Source organism: Aquarana catesbeiana, linkage group LG06 (assembly GCF_042186555.1).
Source record: "Aquarana catesbeiana isolate 2022-GZ linkage group LG06, ASM4218655v1, whole genome shotgun sequence".
In the NCBI taxonomy this organism is placed as follows: domain Eukaryota; kingdom Metazoa; phylum Chordata; class Amphibia; order Anura; family Ranidae; genus Aquarana; species Aquarana catesbeiana.
In genome coordinates, this window is record NC_133329.1 from 97,260,140 (window position 1) to 97,286,733 (window position 26,594).

General features: G+C 42.0%; 1 protein-coding gene across 5 annotated transcripts in view; it reads left to right on the forward strand.

Annotated features, from left to right (window-relative positions):
- The window catches only part of TRAF7 (TNF receptor associated factor 7), a 71,436-nt gene extending 51,730 nt beyond the window's left edge, over positions 1-19,706 (forward strand). For all 5 annotated transcript variants that reach the window (XM_073636480.1, XM_073636478.1, XM_073636476.1 and 2 more), the window contains 13 exons: positions 862-996; positions 1,801-2,018; positions 3,121-3,194; positions 3,291-3,339; positions 3,459-3,586; positions 3,680-3,762; positions 4,912-4,951; positions 6,110-6,226; positions 7,304-7,426; positions 8,575-8,694; positions 10,046-10,177; positions 16,094-16,213; positions 18,307-19,706. In XM_073636480.1, the coding sequence (XP_073492581.1) occupies positions 862-996; positions 1,801-2,018; positions 3,121-3,194; positions 3,291-3,339; positions 3,459-3,586; positions 3,680-3,762; positions 4,912-4,951; positions 6,110-6,226; positions 7,304-7,426; positions 8,575-8,694; positions 10,046-10,177; positions 16,094-16,213; positions 18,307-18,321 (1,354 nt within the window). In that variant the 3' untranslated portion in view covers positions 18,322-19,706. The remainder of the gene's footprint in view (positions 1-861; positions 997-1,800; positions 2,019-3,120; positions 3,195-3,290; positions 3,340-3,458; positions 3,587-3,679; positions 3,763-4,911; positions 4,952-6,109; positions 6,227-7,303; positions 7,427-8,574; positions 8,695-10,045; positions 10,178-16,093; positions 16,214-18,306) is intronic.
- Positions 19,707-26,594: the final 6,888 nt, after the last annotated feature.

Genomic DNA, 26,594 nt, shown 5'->3' on the forward strand with positions numbered 1-26,594 from the left:
TAGCAGGAAGCAGTTTGTTAGCAGAGTGCTGGTAGTCACACCAAATTTTGATTTGGTTTATTTTCTGTTCATTTACTTTCCACTCTGTTAATTGATGAAAAATAAACTATTATTACATTTCTGAAAGCATTCTTAATCTACAGCATTTCTTCATACCTGCTTAAGATGTTTGCACAGTACTGTATGTCATCAAAATAAGGAAGAGCAGAATTCATATTCATTGATACTGGGACATTCACCCTCTCTATTTGTCCTGGTGATTTTGTCAAATTTTTTCCCCAATTTCACCCGATCAGCAATAGATGGGATATCTTCCAGATGGAGATGTATAGTAAAAACATTAGTACCAACTTCTAACCTGAGGGTCACAGATACAATTGTGTTCCTTCAATAGAGAATTTTCAGACAGAATGGAAGCAGTTCAGTGTGACAGTAATAGGAGGTAGTCACTGACAGCTAGCACAGAGGCAGGCAGGTGGAGTGTAAAGTTGGAAGGAGGATTCTAGTTTGATTTTCCATGATCCTTCTTCTTTGTGTTTGTCATCTTGTTTTTCTTGTGTTTCAGCCAGTCTTCTGCCGTTTTGTATGGTAGCATAGCATAAGTAGGGAGAGCGTACATTTTCAATGGCTGCAGCTCTACAGATTCTGTCCTGTGTAGGCACTCTCACCTAAATATAATTTTGAGCAGCAGAGGGTAGAGTTTTAGAATCAAGCTACAGCTTTATAGTTTATGTACTGCTCATGTTTTGCACTGGCTTACTTTGTGTGTCAAATAACTCTCTTCCCCAGTGATTTCCTGACTTAAACACTCAGAAGTTAATTCCTCTCGTTGAAAGTATTTCATCAATTTCCTCCTTACAGGGACCATGAAGGCAGCTGTGACTATCGGCCGGTGCGGTGTCCTAATAACCCTAACTGCCCTCCGTTGCTAAAGATGAACCTGGAGGCCCATCTAAAAGAGTGCGAACACATAAAGTGCCCACATTCAAAGTATGGGTAAGTAGATGGGTAGATATAGGAACTGGTCTACTGACTGGTAATGTGCTGTTTAGTCCTCTCGGTCTTCCCTATTGGTTCTTTGGGTATCCTCAGGAAGATGTGGACTCAGGCTTGACTTTTACTTGGAGAGTTTTGATTTTAGTATAAATCCAGCTGCCTATATGTTTGGAGCTACTGATCCATTGGTTTAAAGTGAATTTTTCACTGAGGGTCACATTCATTCCACTCATGCATTTTTTCAACATATGTTCTCTTTTTACCACCCGAGTAACTCATGAGTGGTGGCAGTAAACTGGGCTTTAAGACCCACACTCCGCACAAATGCGTTGCTGGGCAGGCAAAGTTCTCAGAATAAAGACTGAGTTGCTAAAATCTCTTTCAGTCCCAAGAAAATATTGGTAGCCGGTGGGACCATCTGCTCATCATGTGACAGCCAGTCACATTGGTCACATGATCGCCGATCCTTTCCGCCCCTCTTGGCGTTAAGAACATTTAAAGGGAGTGCAAGGCAGATGGGAAGGGGTTAATTACCCAGGTTGGTAACAGGATTGGACATACACACACCATATTATTTATTTATTTTTTGTTTCCTAACATGAGACTGTTAGTTGCATAGGGAGTGGAAACCCCATACACATTTTTTTTTCCCCTGCAAAATGGTCTGTACTAGAGTTTAGATGCAAATTTTGCTTTTTTGGGTACTTATATCGAACATAGTGAGTTGCAAAGATCTTTATAACCTCAGGGGAAAGACTATGGTTCCTGGGAACCTGATATACCACTTTTGTCTTTGATGTCCAGGTGCACGTTTATTGGGAACCAGGACACGTATGAGACGCACCTAGAGACGTGCAAGTTTGAGGGTCTGAAAGAGTTTCTGCAGCAGACAGATGATCGCTTCCATGAGATGCAGGTGGCTATGACCCAGAAAGACCAGGAGATCGCCTTTCTGCGCTCCATGTTAGGGAAACTTTCAGAGAAGATTGACCAGCTGGAGAAAAATCTGGAGCTGAAGTTTGGTACGGCATGTTTTATCATCACACACACTGTAAAATGCAGGTCACGATGGAGCTCATGCAAAGTGAATCTGTCACTAATTTTACAAAATGGCATAAAGGTCTCTCTCTGCAAAACTAACACGTATTATTTATCTGTCCCTCTGCCTGCACAGATGAACTTTGTTGGGTTGAAGAGATTGTAGAAAGATCTTCAGCATCCAGCACACTTCTGATGCCCCGTACACACGATAGGATTTTCAGACGGAAAATGTTCTATGGGACCTTGTTGTCGGAAATTCCGACCGTGTGTAGGCTCCATCACACATTTTCCATCGGAATTTCCGTCACCCAAAATTTGAGAGCTGGTTCTCAAATAACAGTCTGTGTAAGGACACATCCAAATAGATAAGTCCAAAAAGTTTCTTAGAAAATGCTTTACTTAAAGTGGTGTTCCGGCCGAAATTATACTTTTTAAATAAAAATACCCCTATAATACACAAGCTTAATGTATTCTAGTAAAGTTAGTCTGTAAACTAAGGTCTGTTTTGTTAGTTTATAGCAGTAGTTTGTTATTTTATAAACTTACAGCAGGCCGTGGCCATCTTAAGTGTGGGCATCTGAAGCCAGACTGTATTTCTTCCTGGATCTCATCCTTGCAGATCTCGCACATGCTCAGTGCAGCACAAGCAGTGTAATAGGTTTCAGGTCAGGTTTCCATAGCAGTGTCAGAGGAAGTTCCCGCCCCTTCCCAGAAGGCATTGCAAACAGGAAATGATGCGATGGGCCGCGGCCAGGGAGGAGGAAGTGAAAAATGAATACAGCAGATATACAGTAGGTGCTGAGAAAAAAAATTAAAAAATATCCAATTTGTTTACAGTGCACAGTTTAGTGACGGATGCTGAAGAGTTGTAAAAAGTGGGTGGAACTCCACTTTAAGTAAATAAGTATTACTGCTGAGTTTTAGGTTAGCAGTGGCATTACAGTGCTAGATACCTGTGAAAATAATTTTAACGTAGTGTAGGAGAAGTAGAACGTTTCTTGTATTCTTAGTATGACAGCTACTGTTGTCATCTCCTGAGAGTTCAGGTCAGTACATTTCTCACCTCTTGTGTCTTCTTTACAGACGTCTTGGATGAAAACCAAAGCAAGCTGAGCGAAGACTTGATGGAGTTCCGCAGGGATGCATCAATGCTAAATGTGAGTCCTTCATACATGTGTTTACCCCTGAAAGTTGCTTATCCTTGGCCTATGTTCCTCACCTATTGCTTTTTTTTTTTTTTTCTCCTGTAACAGGATGAGCTCTCACACATCAATGCTCGGCTAAACATGGGAATACTGGGCTGTAAGTCTCACAGTTTGAAGCCAGATAAAACATTTTAAATATTTATCAGACATCAGTATGCCTTCCTCCACTGTTAAATTATCCTTCATTGCTCATTATTATGTTCTCTTCATCCACAGCCTATGACCCTCAGCAGATATTCAAATGTAAGGGAACCTTCGTGGGACATCAAGGCCCCGTGTGGTGTTTGTGTGTCTATTCCATAGGAGATCTGCTGTTTAGCGGCTCTTCTGACAAAACCATAAAGGTTAGTGAAATTTTGTTCAAGAAGATTTTTAGGTTCACCAATACATTGTTTTTCTAATATTATTAGCATCTCACCTGCAATTTTTCCTTCTAGGTGTGGGACACATGTACAACTTACAAGTGCCAAAAGACATTGGAAGGACATGATGGCATTGTGCTGGCTCTGTGTATTCAAGGGTGAGGGATCCTCAGCTATTTGTATGCAATATTAATGTCTCTGCAGAAGCTGGTTCAGTAACAGTATTTATTATTATGTGGTGATTTTATATATATATATATATATATATATATATATATATATATATATATATATATATATATATATGATACTCTGTAGAAATGCTTTTTTTTCTTTCACTCTCTTAACCTCCTTATGTAAAAATCTTCTAAACTCTATGTAGTTCCAACCTCTCTAACCTCTCTAACATTTGGGAGTTAACGCAAAAAAATAGCTGGGGATGTACAGGATCGTGAAGGATGGAGGTGAATATGCCTCTGCTTCTGTATTGTGAACCAGGAAGCCTTATGCTCTGCTTTTTCAGGTTCATGGCTGTCAGATCTTGGGCAGCTGCAGCCAGAAAAAGAGGCAAATCTATATTGTGTGTGTGTGTGTGTATATATATAATATAATCCTTTTTTTTTTTTTTTAATGCAGTGCATGGGAGCCATATTTTTGTATATTGATATTATGGCTGTGTAGCTGGCTGGACAACATTTTTATGTATAAAAACTGTAGCAAAGCAATCAGTTAGATACCAGCATGTACTCTTGCAATTCATTGGGGAGCAGAGGGGACACTAAGACCCCTTTCACACTGAGGTGTTTTTCAGGTGCTTTTCTGCTAAAAAATAGCGCCTGTAAAGCTCCTGAAAAAACGGCTCCCCTGCAGCCTCAGTGTGAAAGCCCGTGTGCTTTCACACTGAGGCGATGCGCTGGCAGGACGTTAAAAAAACTCCTGCAAGCAGCATCTTTGGAACAGTGAAGGAGCGGTGTATACACCGCTCCTAAAGCGCCCCTGCCCATTGAAATGAATAGGCAGCACCGCAGGCAAAGCACGGGTTATTTTAACCCTTTTTTGGCCGCTAGCAGGGGTTAAAAGCGCCCCGCTAACGGCTGAAACCTCTGCAAAAACGACGGTTAAGCTTTGCTGCCGACGCCCCAGTGTGAAAACAGTTTGAGTGTACATGTTGTGCCTATAAGTGATTGGATATTAGTAGTTTATCATTGCCTCCTATCACAGCTACTACTAACGAGAGTCTCTTTTTTTCTTTTTATATGTGATGTGTTCTCTAATAATATGTGCTGTTCTCTATTCTTGTTCTACAGAAGTAAGCTTTACAGTGGCTCAGCTGACTGCACTATAATTGTAAGTTTAGACTTTTTCTGGATATATGCTAAGGTGACCATCTCTTTCAGATCATGTCAATCCTTCCACCAATTTTCTGACCATCTGTAGATGGCCATAGACATAACACAGAGGTGTGACATATGCGCTTTGTTACTATTGTAGAAGACAGTGACTTTCTGGCATGAAATTTCTGTCTCTTTTCAGAGCGCTCACACATGCAGCTCACTGAATGCATTGTAATTGTGTGGGTGCACTCTGACATATATATATTATTTATTTATTTTTTCAACCCATTCATACACTTAAAGTGGTAGTAAACCTTCTCCCTGTAAGGTATTGTCATAATGTGCTAGCATTCACAGCATAATAGCACCTTATGAAAGACTTACCTTGAAACAAAGCCCTCCAGCGGGGTGCTTGTCACCGCTGACAAGTCTTCCATCTTCACCCAATCTTCCTTCCAGGTTTGCGGGCTCTAGCCACTTGAATGGCCAAGCCATGATGATGTCACGTGCAGGAGGTTTGGCCGTGGCACAGAGCTCTGAAGGAATGGCATGGGTATGCCATTTCTTCAGAGCGCATGCGCCGGTGAAGTCAACGGCTGCATCTAAAGTAAATCTTTCCTAAATGGTGCACGTTTAGGAGATGTTCCTTGTACATACAGGAAAGCTTTATTATAAGCTTACCTGTAGGTACAAGTATCCAATGGAAGTTTACTACCACTTTAAAGGATAAGTTCACCTTTAGTTACATATTACAGCCATTTGTTATGTTTTACCGGCCTCCCCAACCCCCGTTCCCATTTTAACAGCAAGTGGGGGACCTTCTCCCCCCCCCCCACTCGCTGTCACAATATGGCCGCATCATTCGTTCAGTGTTCTGTGATTGAATGAACTACAACTACTGACAGCTTTTGCTACTGTCGGCTTGTAGTTCTCAGTTCTCTGTAGTTCTCAGAAGACTCATTGAGTCTTCCTGTCAGGGTGTAACTGCCTGCGCGTATCAGAGGTACAGGCAGTGCTTTAAAGGGTCCTAACAAAAAAAGTAATAAATGCATATTTTTTTAATCTGCAAAAAAGGTGAACTTATCCTTTAATTAACATACACAGGGCATTTGCAGAAAATGTTGTCTTTCACCATATGTGTTTTCTATCTAACTTACCTCCCTGTGTCTAGGTGTGGGACATTCAGGCTCTCCTCAAGGTGAACACTATTCGAGCACACGACAACCCAGTCTGCACTTTAGTATCTTCTCATAACATGCTCTTTAGCGGCTCCTTGAAAGCCATCAAGGTTTGTGTTAATCAGTAATATAATGTATGACTTTTCATGGCTCAGATATCCTAGTCAGCTTTCAGTTTGATACAATTTTTCTAGTATACCTCCTTTGTCACAAAAAGTTGCTTTTATTATTTGCACTAACCATTCAATTTTAAGGACAAGCTGTTAAGAAATCCTCTCTATCATTTGAGTCAAAGTAATGCTGATACAAAGAGTTTTAACAAAATGCCAAGACAGATCCTAACATTCTGTGAAAAGGAAGGTCTTGGAAGGTTTTCATGGAATAGTTAGTAATGTGCATTTATAGCTAAAGGGTGAAAAAACCAAGGGCCATAAAAATGCACCGTAAGGAGTGAGGCTCGATTCACATCTATGCATGTTGCTTTTGAGTGTTTCTGCAGTGCTTTTTTGCTGTGCTTTCCGCGATTTCAGACACGCATTCTTGATGCGTTTTGCATTTTTAATGTTTTTGTTTTTTTCTTTTTTATTTGGCCAATTTGTTGTTGGGCAGATTAAATAATGCAAAACGCACCAAAAATGCTCTAAAAATACAATACACACTTTTCTACAGGGTCTCCATTAAAGTCTATTGAACCAAAAAAGCACCGTTTGCGTTTAAAAAAGTCCCTGACCCTTTCCAAAAATGCAGAGGCACAAAAACGCATTGATGTGAACACGTTCCATAGAAACCTCATGTTTTTCCTGAATTTCTGCAAAAAGAATAAAAAAAATGCATTGGTGTGAATGGAGCCTAAAGGCCATCTCACACTAGCAAGCTGATGACCGTACCAATACCATATAGGCATAAAAATGCAGATTTTAGGATGAAGGTAAAACTGGAGTACCCAGAATATAGAGTCCTACACAAGAGTAGATTTTAGAAAAAATGCAAAACTAGAGCACTCAGAGAAAACCCATACAAAGATACAAAATCCATGGCAGTGGAAAGTAGGGTCCCAGTAAATAGCCACTTAGTTCCTAGTGAAATAACAGACCGGGAAATAGTTCTCTTGGCTGTTTACCTGTAACAGATACAATTTGGAAAAGTCTGAGTGGTCCAAGATTAATTTATACCCCTTATCTCTACAGGTTTGGGACATTGTGGGTACGGATCTAAAGCTGAAGAAAGAGCTGACAGGCCTGAACCATTGGGTGCGAGCACTAGTGGCCTCTCAGAACTACTTGTACAGTGGCTCCTACCAGACCATCAAGGTGAGGCTTGACATTACCTATAATGGTACCCACGGGATTGGAAAACATGTATAAGAGCAAGAAAACCAGTAATTCTGGAAATAGGGCAGTCTGCAGGATTTAAGTGTTTGACATATTTTGAAAACAACTAGGCAATCTTGTCTGAACTAGTATGGCTAGTAGAGATGGGCCGAAAACCCCCCTGTGCGGTTTGCAGCAGGACACCTGAACAGGGGAAATGTTCTAACCCGAACAGCGAACCCCATTGAAGTCTATGGGAGCTGAACAGGAAAAATCAAAAGTTCCCATTTTGAAGGCTTATATGCAAGTAATTGGCCATAAAAGGGGTATGGGGGTCTGGGTACTGCCCTAGGGGACATGTATCGATAAACTTCTTCTTTTTTTTTTTTTTTTTTTTAAATGATAGTTTTTTTAGGAGCAGTGATTTAAAGTGCAACAATAAAAATTAAAAATTCCTTTAAATATAGTGCCTGGGGGGTCCCCTTGATGTGCCTCTAAAGTGGCGCATCTGTAGAACATATATACCATGCTGCAGCAAAAATGAAGCCCTCTTCATCGCTGAAGGCCGCATCCATCTTCACCCGTCTTTCTTCCGGGTCCGCAGACTCCAGCTGTGTGACTGGCCGATGCCGTGTGACGCCACTCCCACGCATGCACGCAGGAGCCGCCGGTCAGGGCACAGGGTTCTGCAGAAGCAGCATGGGTGGCCGTTCATTCAGAGCGCATGCGCCAATGACATAATTGACTGCATATGCAGTAAACATCTCCTAAACGGCGCACGTTTAGGAGATATTTACAATACCTATAGGTATAGGTTTACCTATAGGTACAAACAATCAATGGAAGTTTTACTTTCACTTTAACAACCAGCTTCCAATCAGAGCGCAGAATACACTGTGCGGCACTCAGTGCATTGCAGGGTGTTCGTCAGGGTTTAGAAACCTGGGCGAACACCCTGCAAATTCGGGTGTTTGGCGAATGGCCGAACAGGCAAATGTTCGGCCCGAACTCATACTCAGACTGAACTGTTTGCCCATCCCTAATGGCTAGGTGATAGCAGGGGCCATTTCGTGGCAGAGCATACATCTGGCTTGTCAATACAGTGCCTGTATCTGTGAATTACTAAACAGTTTTTTTCTTTCCTCCAGATATGGGACATTAGATCCTTAGAGTGTGTCCATGTCCTGCAGACTTCAGGAGGAAGTGTGTACTCCATAGCCGTCACAAACCATCACATAGTGTGTGGAACCTATGAGAACCTCATCCACGTAAGTCATCCAATTGATTGTTTTACATTTTACAGCTCTGTGTAAAGCTAGTGAAACACAAGAGGATCCCTTGTTAAGTAGAAAGAGTCCACTCATCCTTTCAAACTGTTTTGTTTCTGGATAACCTTAGGTTCCCATATATGCTCTATGACCAAAACTATGTGGACACCTTCTCCAGATTATTGCATTTAAGGCTTCATATGAAGGATACTGTTAATGCTACAGCATGCAAAGACATTGTAGGCAACTTTTGTCATCAGTTTGGGAAAGGCACTTTTCTGTTCCAGCATGATTGGGCCCCTGTGTACAAAGCCAGCTATAGAAAGACAAGGTTAGATGAGTTTTGTTTGGAAGGACTTAAGTGTCCTGTACAGATCTCTGGCGTTAACCCTACTGAACACTGTTATGCCCCGTACACACGGTCGGACATTGATCGGACATTCCGACAACAAAATCCATGGATTTTTTCAGACGGATGTTGGCTCAAACTTGTCTTGCATACACACGGTCACACAAAGTTGTCGGAAAATCCGATCGTTCTGAACGTGGTGACCTAAAACACGTACGTCGGGTCTAAAAACGGGGCAGTAGCCAATAGCTTTCGTCTCTTAATTTATTCTGCGCATGCGTGGCACTTTGTGCGTCGGATTTGTGTACACACGATCGGAATTTCTGACAACGGATTTTGTTATAGCCTGCTCTCAAACTTTGTGTGTCGGAAATTCCAATGGAAAATGTGTGATGGAGCCCACACACGGTCGGATTTTCCGACAACAAGGTCCTATCACACATTTTCCGTCGGAAAATCCGACCTTGTGTACAGGGCATTAGGATGAATTGGAATGACAATTCCAAGCCAGGTCATCTTGTCCAACATCAGTAGCTGACCTTACAAATTCCCTTTTGGATGAATGAGCATGAATTCCCAACATCTTGAGGAAATCCTTCCCTGAAGAGTGCAGGCTGTTATAGAGCTACAACGGGGGGGGGGGGCGCAACTCCTTACTAATGACCATGGTTTTAGAATGGGATGTCCAACAATCTCATATATGTGTGTGATGGTTTGGTGTTCTCAAACTTCTGGACATACCGTAGCATTTGTAAGCATCAGATTTAGCATTTTCCCGAGTGATCAATCGCTCCATATGATGTATAGTATGTCTCTTTTGCATTAAAAATCCTGTTTGCCATTTTTTCCCCTAAAGTTCCAGTTTAAGTGACAAAACTGTTGATGGGTCATAAAACCTAATACAGTATTGTTTGAGCTATATCTGGATACCTAAACAGCTCGGCCATCAGGAACTATGTGAAAGTTTTTATTTTGTTCTTTAATGTTGTTCTCTTGTTGTAGGTTTGGGACATCGAATCTAAAGAACAGGTCCGCACATTAACTGGACATGTAGGCACAGTATACGCTTTGGCTGTCATTTCCACACCAGATCAAACCAAGGTTTTCAGTGCCTCATATGACCGGTCCTTACGGGTATGTCGCTGCTTAAAATTTCCCATCAAAATAGATGTAAACCATATTCTTTATTTCATATTTTCGGCATCTGCGCACACTAGGGAATCATTCCCTGTTGAAATTGCACTGTAAGAAAAGCTCAAAATAACTTTTCTTTCCTCTTTATTGAACGGTCACGTGACCCGTTTTCAGCTTGTAATCTGTATTAGCAGTGGGTGGGAATAAAGCCGCAAGGTACTGGTTCCACCACTTTCTTCTTACTGTATACACTGCCTTAAAAAAGTATTCATACCCCTTGAAATTTTTCCACATTTTGTCATGTTACAACCAAAACGTAAATGTATTTTATTGGGATTTTATGTGATCGACCAACACAAAGTGGCACATAATTGTGAAGTGGAAAGAAAATGTTAAATGGTTTTCAGATTTTTTTTTATAAATCAATATGTGAAAAGTGTGGTGTGCATTTGTATTAAGCCCCCTTAAGCCCAGGTTCACACTGAGCTGCAGGAATGAAGCTGTGCGAGTTCAGCAGATTTCTGCACAGGTGTCAATGTAAATCACAGCCCGAAATCGCAAAAAGTAGTACAGAAACTACTTTTTGAAATCGGTGCGGCGACGCAAATGCAGCATCGCACCGATTAGGACGGTGCCATTGCCGCCGATTTTACATGTTAAATCGCATGTGAAATCATTCCAATGTGAACCAGGGCTTACTCTGATACCCCTAACTAAAATCTAGTGAAATCATTTCCTTCAGAAGTCACCTAATTAGTAAATGTGTGTAATTTAATCTCAGTATAAATACAGCTGTTCTGTGAAGCCCTCAGAAGTTTGTTAGATAACCTTAGTGAACAAACAACATCACAAATGGCAAGGAACACACCAGACAGGTCAGGGATAAAGTTGTGGAGCAGTTTAAAGCAGGGTTAGGTTATAAAAAAATATCCCAAGCTTTGAATATCTCACGTAGCACTGTTCTATCCATCATCCGAAAATGGAAAGAGTATGGCACAACTGCAAACCTACCAAGACATGGCCGTCCACCTAAACTGACAGGCCGTTCAAGGAGAGCATTAATCAGAGAAGCAGCCAAGAGGCTCATGGTAACTCTGGAGGAGCTGCAGAGATCCACAGCTCAGATGGGAGAATCTGTCCACAGGACAACTATTAGTTGTGCACTCCACAAGTCTGGCCTTTATGGAAGAGTGGCAAGAAGAAAGCAATTGTTGAAAGAAAGCCATAAGAAGTCCTGTTTGCAGTTTGAGAGAAGCCTTGTGGGGGAGACAGCAAACATGTGGAAGAAGGTGCTCTGGTCAGATGAGACCAAAATTGAACTTTTTGGCCTAAAAGCAAAGCGCTATGTGTGGTGTAAAACTAACACTGCACATCACCCTGAACACACCATCTCTACCGTGAAACATGGTGGTGGAAGCATCGTGTTGTGGAGATGCTTTTCTTCAGCAGGGATAGGGAAGCTAAATAGAGTTAATGAGAAGATGGATGGAACCAAATATGGGGCAATCTTAAAAGAAAACCTGTTAGAGTCTCCAAAAGACTTGAGACTGGTACGGAGGTTCACCTTCCAGCAGGACAACGACCCTAAACATACAGCAAGAGCTACAATGGAATGGTTTAGATCAAAGCATATTCATGTGTTAGAATGACCTAGTCAAAGTCCAGACCTAAATTCATTTGAGAATCTGTGGCAAGATTTGAAAATTGTTGTTCACAGATGCTCTTAATGCAATATGACAGAGCTTGAGCTATTTTGCAAAGAAGAACGGGCAAAAATGTCACTCTCTAGATGTGCAAAGCTGGTAGAGATCCCCTAAAAGACTTGCAGCTGTAATTCCAGTGAAAGGTGGTTCTTCAAAGTATTGACTCAGGGGGGCTGAATACAAATGCACGCCACGTTTTTACCTCACACACAGGAAGCAGAGGCAGGATCATTCCTTGGAAATTCATTGGATTTTTCTTCCTGGATACTGAAATTGGAGAGCTCTGATTAGGAGAATCAGCTTTGGAATTCTGATTTGGAGGATGGACCGGATGGGCTATCGGGAGACACCTCGCCAGGTGAATCGGTTGGAGGATATACTAAGGGACATCTAACCCCCCCCCCGTTATCTATACATGCCAATCACCCCTGCAGGGGTAGTGGGAGCTGGTGAGTGGGGACCCTTGAGGGGGAGCACAAGAGTCACCTGATCTGCTGAGCACTGTGGTCACCTTTGGAATCGCTGGCACTTCTTACAGCAATTGTTTGCACATTATATATGTGGGACTATGGAATAGCACTTTTTTGTTTTTAAATATATATATATATTTCGTTTTTTTCAGCAAAACATATATTGCCTCTACACTACTTGTTACTTGGTATATACTCTTTTTCACTAGTTATATGTACCAATCTTTATAATCTTATATTTTTTTCTTTTTATGGTGTTGTATCTCATATTCAGAAGTAGGCATCTAGGTTTAGGCACAGATGGTTTACATGATCTTTTGATGTGTGTATTAACACTTGGCACATTACTGATATTTCCACTAATGTCACATATGATTATTTATCATTTTTGTTTATAAGTAAGGTGTGGGTATTATAGTATTGTGAGATATAGAATACCATCACCCACTATTACACTAGGGTAGCGCCACTTACCCCATGGCTTGTTTTAATTTTATTTTTATCTGTAAGCTCCTTATTGGAGCCTATTGGGGGGGCTGCAACCCGTTCTTATCCTAAGCGTGGAGTCTACCATTTTCTTACAAATGCACGCCACACTTTTCACATATTTATTTGTAAAAGGTTTTGAAAACCATTTATTATTTTCCTTCCACTTCACAATTATGTGCCACTTTGTGTTGGTCTACATAAAATCCCAATAAAATACATTTACGTTTTTTTGGTCGTAACATGACAAAATGTGGAAAATTTCAAAGGGTATGAAAACTTTTTCAAGGCACTGTAAATGGATGACAGTGAAAAGCTGCTTACCGTTGAGAGCTGAGGACCCCCCCACAGACAAGCCGATCTGAGATATGGGCAGCTTCATACAAGGCTGGGAAAGCTTACTGGGGAACAAATCAAAACACAACTGGAGCAGACAAAATCTGCAGCAGTTACATATAGCAACCAATCAACTTTTATCTTCAGCTGGTTCAGTTATGCTTTGAAAATGAAAGCTAGAAGCTGATTAGTTGCCACGGACGTCTGCTCCAGTTTTGATAAATCCCCATCTCTGTGCATTGGAATGGGCATGGGAGCAAGTGCACATGGGTGACTACACTGGGAGAAAGGCCCGCCTTAGAATGTGTTCACCCCAACCCAAGAACAGGATGAAACTGTCAGGATCATCTTTTTCTTAGTATGAGAACGGCTCAAAAAAAGAGTCCGCTCATAAATTCACTTTTTTTGAGTGACCCAATTTTACTTATTTATGATTTAGGTTTACAAATGTTAATAATTGGTGGAAGGAGGGCACCTTGCGCTTTGAAAGTCTATTGTATCAGAGGGGCATGTTTCTATGCTTTCAGCTGGCTCAAGGCTGATTTATTGTTTCACAAAAACCCTTTGGGTGATCTTAAGCATTATAAAATATGACAGCCTTTAGTCGAGCTTGGTGTATGGAAACATTGTGTACTGTGAATGCTGAGGTGAAAGACATGTGTTTTATGTATCCAGGAGGTGGTAGGCCTTGAAATCCAGTGCTCCTTTCCATTCACTCTGCTCACAGATCAGTACATTTTATCATATCATAATGTTTATTGTTCCAAACACTGCTATTAATGGAAAGTCCGCCTGGGTGAGCGTTGTTATGTTCTGGATTTTCTTTTACAAAAGGCTTTATTGTCTTTAGAACATGCACAACAGAGCCGATGGGATGACGAGTACAAAGCATACAGTATGTATGCATATATGGGATTGCAAACATAAAATTGATGTTGATTCGTACAACAAAGAAAATAAGTAAATCAGAACTTTACAACGTTACAAAAAAAACAAAATTACACTCCCATCCTATGTATTAAGGTGAAAAAACACCTGGCAGTGACCGCCCCACCAGCCCCCGTTAGTTGAGCCCCGGATTTCCCTCGACGGAGATGCGCTGTCCCTCTCTGCACGGGGTCCCTGCTTTTGATTGGATAGATTGATCGCAGCGCAGCCATTGGCTCCCGCTGCTGTCAATCAAATCCAATGACGCGGGGGGGGGGGCCTGAGTCCGGCATTCATGTCTATGGACGCGGAATGCTGGACTCGGGAGCGCGCTCGCAAGGTAACTCCCCGGGAGAGCGCTTCTCCTAGGGGATTATCTGATAAGAGGAGGAGCTACCAGCGTCGCCGGGGGACCCCAGAAGAGGATGATCGGGGCCACTCTGTGCAAAATGAGCTGCACAGTGCCGGTAGGTATGACATGTTTGTTTTTTTAAATAAATAAAAAACTAGCAATTACAATCACTTTAAGCTTAGCTAAAATATCATATCAAAAGAATTGCGATTCCACAGTGAGAACACAGAATAACAAAAATTCCGAGAGGAGCTGTAAGCTCATCTACGTTATAACCAGGCCACAATCTAAAGGCCTAATAGGTTTACACATCGATTGAAAAAGGAATACAGGGTTAAAGGAAAAGAGCAGGTGAGCTGGAAACGAGGGCAGATCCCAAGAAGGGAAGAGAAAGAGAATAAAGAAGAGATAAAGAGGTTTGGGGAACAGTTGATTAGAATCCTCAGGTTGACATAAGGAGGTTATCAAAGAGCAATGTATGGGATATCCAGGGCTGCCAGACTCTGAGGATTTTTTCGTGGCTGTCAATTAAAATGGCTGTTAATTTGTTGTTGACCATAATGTCGGTCATTCGATGCTTGACTGCCTCGAAAATGAAAAATTAACAAAGCATATTCTGCATATTCTTCTATACATGCATACTCCTATCCAAAGCACCTAGTGTGATTTCTGCCTGCTCTCTAGTCCATCTGCTACCTTCATAAGTCACTTATGACTGTCTATGCCCATACCAGACAATCCCAGGAGATGGCCTCACCTCCCTCCAGCACACAGCAGGTGATTTACAGCCTCAACTGTGCATGTTTCCCCATGAGACTGTGTAAGGGGATGGTTGAGTCCATTCCCTCCACTCAGGTCTCAGATTATATTCAGCTTCCTCCTCTTTGTTGTGCAGTGTGTGACTTCAGAACCCCACTCCCTGCCTTCTGGAGCTGAGTAATGCTGTGTAAATTGTGTGCTTTAGGAGGCAGTAGAGAAGGGAAGACTACAGATAAACTGGTACAACTTATGTAGAAGGATTTGTTTCATCCCTCTGTATCACCTAAAGTTTGTCACTTCAGTAGATGTCTGTAAGGGCTTACAACCACTTTAATTGTAAAACCCCAATGTTAAGTTCCAGCAGGGGGCGAAATACACCAAAGGGGTGGGTGGAGTGTATTAGCCACTTGTTGCAATAAAGTTTGGCAAGCAAGACTGGAAACCGTGTGCAGATCTACTTTTTTTTGTTTGGAGATAAGGAAAGGTGACAAAACCAAAGTTTGTCTGGCACCCATAATCAGAGTGCAGCTTGGAACTTTGGAGCACCTTGAACTGCACTATAGTATTAACTGTTTGTCCTCAGTCTGCTTATGCACAGTGCAGAGGAGACATCAGGGGTCTAAAACTGATTTGAATGAAATGCTTTAAATTTAAAATCTAATTTCTGTTGGTGAAATTGGTGCTCCTTGCCCTCACCCAGCAATGCCCTGTCCTGACAGAGCTGAATGACAAACACAAACTGCCTTGCAGCCCTGTATATGTGATGTAGTTGTGGCTTGATATTTAATTTTTGTGTAGTGTGCACTAGTTCTGGTATTCAGAATTGTATGTGTAATTGTATATTGCGTGCATAATACTGTATGATATACCCTTCTCTGTCTAGGTCTGGAGTATGGATAACATGATTTGCACTCAGACGTTGCTGAGACATCAGGGCAGTGTGACCGCTCTTGCTGTGTCCAGGGGGCGGCTCTTTTCCGGCGCAGTGGACAGTACTGTAAAGGTAAGATTGTTGTATTCTTTTATGTTGCTATAATTATAGAGGAATGGTGGGGAAATAAAAATCCTGTTTTCTCTTTGAAATTCCCTGCTTACTACATCACTGCATTAGAAATCAGCTGCGTCATCTGCCGTTGTATCTGCTACTTCAACCTGAAAAAAAAAAAACTACGCCACCTGCTGTTGTATCTGGTATTACAGCACTTACTGTACAGTATTTCAGCAGCTGGACCTCCAATGTGCTGTGGGAGTACAAATGAGGGGGCTGACAGAGGTAGGGAGACTTTGTAAATAATACATTTTTATATATATATACTTACACACATATATATATATATATATATATATATATATATATATATATATATATATATATATGCGCAATAGCAGCTGCATCAGAAATTGCACTAGTGTGAATGGGGGCTCAGAGCCAGCGAAGGGCTTTCTGATAAAAGTGATCCACTCTATCACCTTTATTGGGCTCTCAATCCATTCCCCATTCCCCCTGCAATTAATGACACAGCTGTCATTCTTTGGCTATGCTGGAGTAGCTGCATTGGAGGGCAGGGGAGGCATTGGGGGTCATCTGCCCATGATATAATTTAGAGGGCTTGTGATAGCAATAAAGTAAAAAAAATAAATAAATAAATAAAATGTATATTAAAAAAATTGTAGAAAATAAATAAAAACTATTTTAAAAAAATGTAAAGCCCCCCTGCACACACCCCATATAAAAAGCACAGCGTAAGGCGAGCATGTGTATGTAAGCATCAATTGCGCCACACATTGGCGATATTGTCCCAAATGTCAGAGAGAGTAATTATTCCAGGGCCATAGTTCACGGTTAACGCTAAAATGATGACCTGTAAAGGCTTTTTTTTTTTTCAATCTAAGGGCCATGGGGAATTTTAGGACTTGACATATTTAGTATGTATTTACGCAACGCAACCCCATCTTTTATATTTTACAAAAAAAACATTGGGTATAACATTGTGTTTGTTTGCACTAAAATTCATTATAGTGTATTTTTTCCTTAAAATATGTGTGTGATAAATAACTGCACAAATGATGTCCGTCAGACAAAAATTGCAACTGCCACCATTTTATAAAAATGCCCTCTGTGTGCAGCAGCCCCCCTCAGCCCCCATAACACTTACCTGAGGTCCCTCTTTGTCCAGCAATGTCAACAAGTCCCTCGGCCGTCTGAGATTCTCCTTCCTGATTGGCTGAGCCACAGCAGAGACGCCATTGGCACCTGCTGCTGTCAATCAAAGTCAGCTAGCCAATCAGAGGAGAGGGGGCGAGTCCAGTTTGGGTTCGTGTCTGAATGGACACAGGGAGCTGTGACTCAGCTCGGGTGCCCCATAGCAAGCTGTTTGCTGTGGGGTCACTGAACAGGAGTGAGGGGCTAGGAGAGCAGAAGAGGGACCCGAGAAGAGGAGGATCCAGGCAGCTCTGTGCAAATTTACTGCAGCAGAGCAGGTAAGTATAACATGTTTTTATTTTTTTGGGAAAAAAAACAAACCTTTACAATCACTTTAAAGCAATTGATTGCAGCCACGTCATTAGTCATCTCAAGACAAGCTGTACAAAAGGAGCAGGAAATAGATATGTTTCCTTTTTTGCTGTTACGCCTATACTGTATTGTTACATCTGGCTTAAAGCCCAACTCCAGCTAAAACTTTAAATTTTGCCCTGGATAATGCAGGGAAAGGTTATTGGTTACCTGTATCTTCCTGTCCAAGTGACAACCGCTTCCCTCCATTTCTTGTATGGGTGTCACAGAGACAAAAAACAGAAACAAAAACCCAGCAGAAATGTCAATTCTTTCCTCCTATCTCAGTGCTAAAATAAAAAACATAACAAAAAAAACATAGTTGGTGCTTTAAATAGTTATAGATGTGATAAGATCTGCAGTGTGAGACATTCCCACATATAGAAACGTAATCTCAATAACCGTGGCAGATGGTCAGCAGAATTTCATTTTGTCCCCTGATTGGTCTATTGTCTTCATCTTTGTTGCAAGATTGCACTTTTTTAGTGACTGAGAATATTGTCATTTATCATCTATTGCTATTTGTCGTCTTCTCTTCCCAGGTTTGGACCTGCTAAGTAAAACCAAACACTGCCAGAATCAGCCTCGACTTCCGCCACCTCCTCTGTGCCGGCCCTCCATGCCCTGCTATCACATTCCTGCTCATGTCACAGAACAGACACCGGAGGAGCCAATGTACTGCAGACTGCTGGATCTTCCCCTCTGCCTGCTCACTCCAAGCCTATACTGGAACTTTCTGTTCACAAACATCGTGCTGCCTGTCCAGTGTGAATGGCGTGTCTACACCGGCACTGATATTTTCATATGAGGAGAAGCCTGGCTGCTGCTACTATCATCATCCCCAACCCCCAGCTCCCCCCCTCTAGCTGCACACATCTGCCTCATCCCACAGCCTATGTGACAGTATAATGTGACACGGCATAGCACTCTGCAGCATGCACAAACCACTAGGAGCATGTTAGAAAAACATTAGCCTTTTTATAACTCTGGTTTGTACTTATTTTAAGCTATATGGGTACTTGTTATCCTGCTAAAAGAGCATCAGTCCTCTGCCAATATGCATTCATTAGCATGAGTGGGATTTGCCTGGTTGCATAGAAGATGCTGAGAGGTTTATGGCTTCCATTGTTTTTCCATCTCAGTGCCCTTTATCATACACATACACAGTGTAGACACCAGAAAACAAGGGGAGCACCTAGGAATTGCTAATTCTGCAGAATTTAGGTACTCAAGTAGACCCCCCTATAATGTTAATATAATTGTGCCATGGCTCAGGCCCGGTATAGCTACTATAAGTTATCATTCTCTCTGCCAGTGCCAGTTGTAACAATGTGAATTAGTGAAGTAATGTTTGCTGGGTGACGTATTTGGCAAGCGTTTTGTCGCCATTGAAATACAAGTCCCAGCATGTACTGCCAGGTAGACATTGGTATGGCTTGCTTGAAAATGCAGATTTTTGACAGCTGGATAGTCACAAAACACACGGGATTATTTCTGAAAGGCAAATCCACTTTGGACTGCAAGTGCACTTAGATTTAGAGCGACTGCACTTTCAAGGGGTAGATCTGAAATGAGGGGAAGCTCTGCTAATTTTATCAGCCAATCATGTGCAAGCTAAAATGCTGTTTTTTATTTACCTTGCATGTCCCCCTCTGTTCTACAGCGACTTTACTTCCAAGTGCACTTTCAAGTGCACGTGCAGTGCAAAGTGGATTTTGCTTTAGTAAATAACCCCCATAGTGTTGCTCTTATCACTCCTCCCCCAAGATAATATATAAGGGTGGGAGTAGACGTGAAGTAATTATAACTCCACGGAGGCACCGTCCCTAGTAGATGCAAGATTCAAATTCAAAAAGAATAGAGTGGGACTTTACATGTGCCTCAGTGGAGTGTAAATAATACTTTATAACACAATTTTTAAAAAATTTAGAAAAACTTTATTTGCCATCCATGGATGGAAACTTTTAAAACATATTACAGTCTGAGAGAGAATACAGTTTACTGTTTCTTTAGTCCAGGGTGTGCAGGTCCTGGTATGAGATGTCAACGATATTGCCTACACGTTTTGCAGGAAACCCCGCTTCGTCAGGGCCTTTAAAGCAGCACAGTAAACATGTAAGTATTAAGAGTGTCTTAAGAGATACACAATTAGCTACATTATAAAATAATATTAGGTAGAGCATTGATTAATACAATTTTATTCATGGGTAACCATAAATGCCCCACACGATGTTAGGTTTTGTGCAAAAGTCTATTCACATGTTGCACATGTAATATCAATGCTCTACCTAATATTATTTTATAATGTAGCAAATTCTGTATCTCTTAAGACACTATTAATACATACATGTTTTCTGTGCTGCTTTAAAGGCCCTGACGAAACGGGGTTTCCCACAAACGCGTAGGCCATATCCTTGACATCTCATACCAGGACCTGCACACCCTGGACTAAAGAAACAGTAAACTGTATTCTCTCTTAGACTGTAATATGTTTTAAAAGTTTCCATCCATGGATGGAAAATAAAGTTTTTCTGCATTTTTTTAAAACGGTCTTATAAATGTATTATTTACACTCCACTGAGGCACATGTAAAGTCCCACTCTATTCCATTTGAATCCTCCCCCAAGATAGTTTTATAGTAACCAAAGCAAGATATCTACTTGAAGTCCTTCTGATGAAAGCCGCCATTCTCTGACATCCAGACCCCTTACTAATTCTATGTCATTAGTGACAGTCGCTGTGAAGCTTGATAACTTGGGCATCTCTGCTTCTGGAACAAGCCTGCTGCCTGCAAGTCAGAGAGTGACAGTTGCCATCTGAGGTTTCTCACGTACGTTTTTAGTTTCCTCCTAATGTTGCTCAGTGGTGCAACATCAGTTAGTCATCTAACTTGCAGCCAATTGAAGTCTGCATGCTGCTATGTTAGCAGTGTTACTGTACATCTGTACCATTTGTCAGAGTTCATTATTAGAGCTATGAATATCCTGCTGCACTACCTGCTATGGTTAGGCTTCAGTCTGACAAACATTAAAACAACTGTGCAAAGGTTGGTTGTGGGAAACCTTACAATGTAATTTCAGGGAGGCATTCTTGGCAGACTCCCCTTTGATCCATATAAGCTATTCAGCTACTTTTTTTTAGCTCTATATGCCTTCGTTCAGTAAGGTGTACTGCTCAGGCTTCAGTTTGATGAAAAGGCAGTATGGCTGATCCTGCTCATGTTAAGATAGCGCAGATGTATGACAGTATCCACCGCAGCGTCACTTAAAGCCTTGTGTCCAGTTAAATACCCAGAGGACACCCTAGGATTCAGATATAAGGATTGCAAACTTGTTAGTATTTTCTTGATCTTGTCTCCAAATCAGTGCCTGGGTTTGGGTGTTGCTCATCGCTTGACAACATGGCTGAATAGGCACCCAGACTGTGTATTAAAGATGGGATCATATCTACAGGCTGGATGGAATGCCATGTGAAAATAGGCACGCATCCTGGACCTGGTCAAGTAATCGGGATAAAAAAGTAATGTTAAGCTAGTGAAGTAGAATTGTACATATATTATTCAGTATATCCTGTATAAATATATTTATGGAAATCTGAGCTAGGCAGGCCCAGGGGCTTTCCTACTTATGTAGATCCACAAGGCACTTCATGCCCAGACTGAAAGGGCGATGCTGAGCTTTGATTTTCTACAACAATTGGATAGCTTCGGGCTGTTTGCTTGTGATCTAATGGAGGAAATAGGATTAGATGTGTTTTTACCGCCAGTCTGTCTCTTTATGAAGACCAGTTTGTTTGATTTGTATATCAGTTCTAGATCACTGCGTCCACCATAAACTGATGTAGATTCTGGATATGTAAAGCCAACCACACAAGGCCCAGGACACTATACAGATTATTTGAGCATGGCTTGTAACATAAGTGTTGATGACCAAGGATGCTGAAGTGTCAGTGATGCTCATTATCACTCACAGTGACATTTGGATAAGACTTCCCTTATCTTCATATAAAGGTAACCTTCACTCAGATTGTTTTCTGCAAGTAGATGTGGAACAGAAAAATTGTGATGGGTCTGCAAAACAAGTCTGAGCACCGCTGTCCATAGTGAGAGGAGGGCTGCCAGTCTGTAGGCACTGCAGCTTCATATACACAGGGAGCTTTGCACACACCCATGTGCTTATAGTTGGTGGTAGAATACAGCCCTGGGGTTAAGATGTGGAGCACATTTGCCATACCGACATCACTATCAATGGACCCTGTAGGATGCTGAGCTTTCTTATCCCATTTTATTGTTCCAGTGTTATTTCACATCCTCTGAATGAAAAAGGAGGTGCGCGCAGTTTACTGTGTGCAATCCAAGTGTGCTGTCCTCAGAGATACTGTGGTGCCGCTCAGAGCACAAAAACACATCTATGTTTCCCTGTGTGTACAAAACATAAAGGCAGACGTCGGTATATACGAGACTGAAGCCAAAATCACTCACAGCTAAAAATCAATTGAGTGTTCGCAACTAGCATTTTTGAAGATAGGTCCCCGATCGCTGCTCATGTAATTCAGCACTCGTTTCCTTAGAGGTATCTTCAGTCGTAGAGATTAGAGATGACCCATGTTTCCGCACACTGAACCCATCACAGCTTTTCCTTTCCAAATCTTATAGATCTTTTTTGTCTAAAGAAAACATGGAATCACCTTAAAGCAAATCTGTATCAAGGAGGAAAATTCCAAAGTATGAATGAGGGAAGATATAGCAGATAGTGTTGAAGCTGAGTTCCTGTCATTACCCCAGCACTAGACACTTCCCTCCACTTCCTGCAGTGCAGTACTCACTTCCTGTGTGCCCTGTCACATGGGAGGGGCATGCAAACCCTGGACAAACAGAGTCCTTCAATAAGTCAGTATTTGGTTGAGGAGGGAGAGCATAGTTGACAGACTGCTGTACACACTGATCGAAAGCTGGCTGGTTCCTGCTAAACCGGACAATTTTCAGACAGTGTGTACCCAGCTTAAGGTACGCACTGATTCGTACATTGATGTTTCCCACTTTGTTACAAGTTCACTTTAATCTTTGCATTGGACACCAAGTACTTTGGTCATCTTTACTCCTGGGCCCTCATACATAAATGTGTCTATGGGATAAGCAGATCTTGTTCATTTTCTCTTAGAATCTTCGAAGACGAAATAGTCCTAGGTACTAGGACCAACAAGAAACATCCTTCACCCTGGCCACTTGTAATTTTTTTCGGCTCCTGCAGTGCCAAAGGATGGCTGGTTAGTGGCCTCCTCAGTATGGTGGGTCTAAGCTGGAAAGTCAAGTCAAAATAATGATGCAGTGTGCTGTACACATGCACTCTAATATTCAGTGAAACCCTACACAAGTGAATGTATATACTGTATATTTTTTTTATTATTTTAACTGTTGCTAAACACGGTTGCCGTTTTTTATGTAATGTAGTACCTACACTTGACTGCACTGCAGGTAAGCAAACAGCCCTGGTGGAAGTGCAGAATCCAATCAATGGTTAAACACTTATCCACAACACTAATGTGGGGCTCCCAGCTTGTCACATGCCACCCTGTCCTATCTGTTGAAGTGTACAGTCTTGTGTAGTCAGGGCAGACATGTCCAATCTGTTGGTCGTACTTCACAAGTGATGACGCAGAAGGCACCGACTGTCCATTTAAATCCATAGCAGCTAATCTCCAGGTACGCCTCATTCAATGAGATCACATCTGAGAACTCTACTCCCATCATGCATCACTCCTCCCACAGTCAATGTGCAGACTCTGCATTTTTAAGCCACCTTTTTTCTACTGTTTTTAAATACTGTATAATAGAATTAAAGCGATTTCTTCATTTCCAATAAAACCGGAGTGAAGGCTGAGTCATTGTTATTTCATTTTTATCTGGGATTTAATGCATTCATTTGATAGCTGAAGAAACTCTATGAACTTCTGCTTAATATATTTTAATCATTTATATGATGTAAATACAAACCTATTTTCATAACACAGGAAGGGCTGTATGTGTTAGCGCACCTACATAGGATACTGTCCAGTGTATCAAAAGATCCATAGAAAGTACAGGCCGGGACAGCTTCTCCATAGAAAATATTTATTTAAGTATTACAGCAATAACATCATCCAAAAATGCTGATGCGTTTCGGCCTTAGGCCTTCATCAAAAGCAAGTCCAGTGTATGTACCCAAGACTTATCTGGGTAAGTCTGGAAGTCACCCTTCATAAGCAGAATCGTTTAACGAAAACCTCTTGAATGAATTCTGTTTTAATAGGCCTGTTGAAAAATACGAAGAGTACCCTAAACCCTAGGCACTGGGTCATATGATTTCAGTTGAAGGGGGATCTCAGAAATCAAGCTGACTCCTCCTTCACTTATGCAGAGATCTTGTGACCCAATGTGTAGGTTTTAGTCATGTGACGACCACTTAAAGTGGTTGTAAACCCTTACAATCCACTTTTTACTACAGGTAAGCCTATAATGAGGCTTACCTGTAGCTACCTTGGATATCAGATCCGAGGTTTAATGACAGCAGAGTCCATTTACTCCCAGCCGCCCATAGAGCAAAGTGACCTCTGTCCATGTCCGCTCTCCATAAACTGAGTGGACATGGACCTGTCAGCTGATCTGGTCTGATTAGTGAACAGCCCATTCAAAATGGAAAGCGTTCATGTGAAAGGAGCCTAATGACAGCTGTAAGGCAAAACCTGTAGGGTGAAATGAAATAGCGAAGGAAAGCTTGAATCATAACTGAAACTAGATTTCTTTATCGTACATCACGGGACACAAAGCACCATAGTAATCACTATGTGGGTATATAGGCACCTTCAGGTGATGGACACTAGTATACCCAATACAGGAAGTTCACTCCCTATATAACCCCTTCTCTTAAAAGGAGTACCTCAGTTTTTTCGCCAGTGTCTAAGATGTTGGTCACGAGTGAAGATGTGCTCTGAGGAGCTCCACTGGAGGGATCCCCGCTGGATTTAAATAGCCTCCACAGACCGGATCAACCCAAAGTGCCAACGAGGCCAAGGTGGATGGTACCCGAGCTTCGCATAAGAAGAACAGGGTTTTGCCTGTAACACCTCTCCTTGCAGGACTGGACCCCGGGACCCAGGGCTTTGGTCATGCTTACATTACCTAAAGTTTTTCATGGCGGGGTGCTATTACAGGTCCAAGGGAGTAGAACCCTGATAAAAATGGACCCGGTCCTTGAAGGTTTGCTAACGCAGCCCGCCATGATGGGTGAAGGTTGGATCTGTCTGTTAATTCAGCAGAATCCTGAGGCGGGGATAAGGTAAGGGAAGAAGCCTAGGAACTATAAAAGTCCACCTATGGTTTTCTTTAGGGAAAAATGTTGTCATGCCTTAATTCTCCACTAGAGGGAGTATATGCACATACCTTAATTTGTTGTCTTCACTTTAGCTCAGTGTCAGTCTGTGTGTGTGTTCGGCAGCAGCTTGCACAGTGGGGATTCCTCTTGAGGTAAGAGATCTGCCATCCTGCTTTTCTCCCCCATGGAGGGACAAAGAGGGTTAGGGAATCAACAATCGTTGTTACCCCCTTGCAATACCCCCCCTCCCCGCGGAGGCTGCTGAGGTCCCTGTTTTCGGCTCAAGAGGTTTTTTCTTCTGCTTGGTGTCATTAGGCTTTTTCAGCCTCGCAATCTGAGAAATTGCTGGTACAGTCCCTTACGGAAATGGTTCGTTCCACTTTCAAGCTACCCCTAACGGAGTCAGCTAAAAGTTCAGTTTCTTCTTTTGGTTCCTTAAAACCTTCACAGCCTTTGCATGCGTTTCCTGTCCATGCATTACTAGAACAGCTTATTTATGCTGAAAACACCTGGATAAGCATTTTCTCCCTCCAAAGAGATTCTCAGTTCTCTATCCCATGGAGGAGAAATTCACCAAGAAATGGAATGTACCAGCAGTTGACGCTGCAATTTCCAGTGTGAATAAAAGCCTAACCTAGTAGATAATGCTCAAATGCTTAAGGATCCAACAGATAAAAGGTTGGAATTCCTGTTAAAATCCTCTTTTTCTTTAGCAGGTGCCGTTACTCAGCCTGCAGTCGCTGCAATAGGCATCTGTCAATCCCTAAAGGACCAGTTTAGACAGGCCCTTAAAGAGGTTCCTGTACAGCAAGCCCGGGATTTGGCCGAACTACCAAGAGCATCATGTTTTGCCATGGACGCCATTAAAGATTCTATTCACCAGGCGTCCCGCCTTGCGCTAGTACACATGCGCAGAATCCCGTGGTTAAAAAATTGGTCAGCTGAAGCACCATGCAAAAAGCTCCTGACTGGTTTTCCTTTTCATGGGGATCGGCTATTTGGGGATGATTTGGACAAATACATCCAAACGATTTGAAGTGGGAAAAGTACTCTTTTGCCAGTTAAGAGAAGGAATAAACACCCTTCATTTAAACGGACTCTTTCACCTGTGCCAGGGACATCTGCCTCTAGGCAGTGGCAACGGCCTCTGCCGTCAAACTCTAGAGGAAAGCCTCAGGCCCAGGCACAAAAGAAGTCCTGGGGGCAGAAACCTGCAAAACAGAATTCTAAAGCCTCATTATGAAGGGGCGCCCCCCCCTCGCCAGAGTGGGGGAAGACTTCTGCAATACTCAGAAGTCTGGCAAGAGGAAATTCAGGACAGATGGGTCATCTCCACGGTGTCTCTAGGGTACAAACTAGAATTTCGGGACTTTCCACCTTCTCGTTTTCTGAGGTCAAACGTTCCCAAAGATCGAGGGAAAAGGCAATCTCTGTTTCGGGCACTAGACCAATCACTGGCTTAGGGGGGTGATCATACAAAT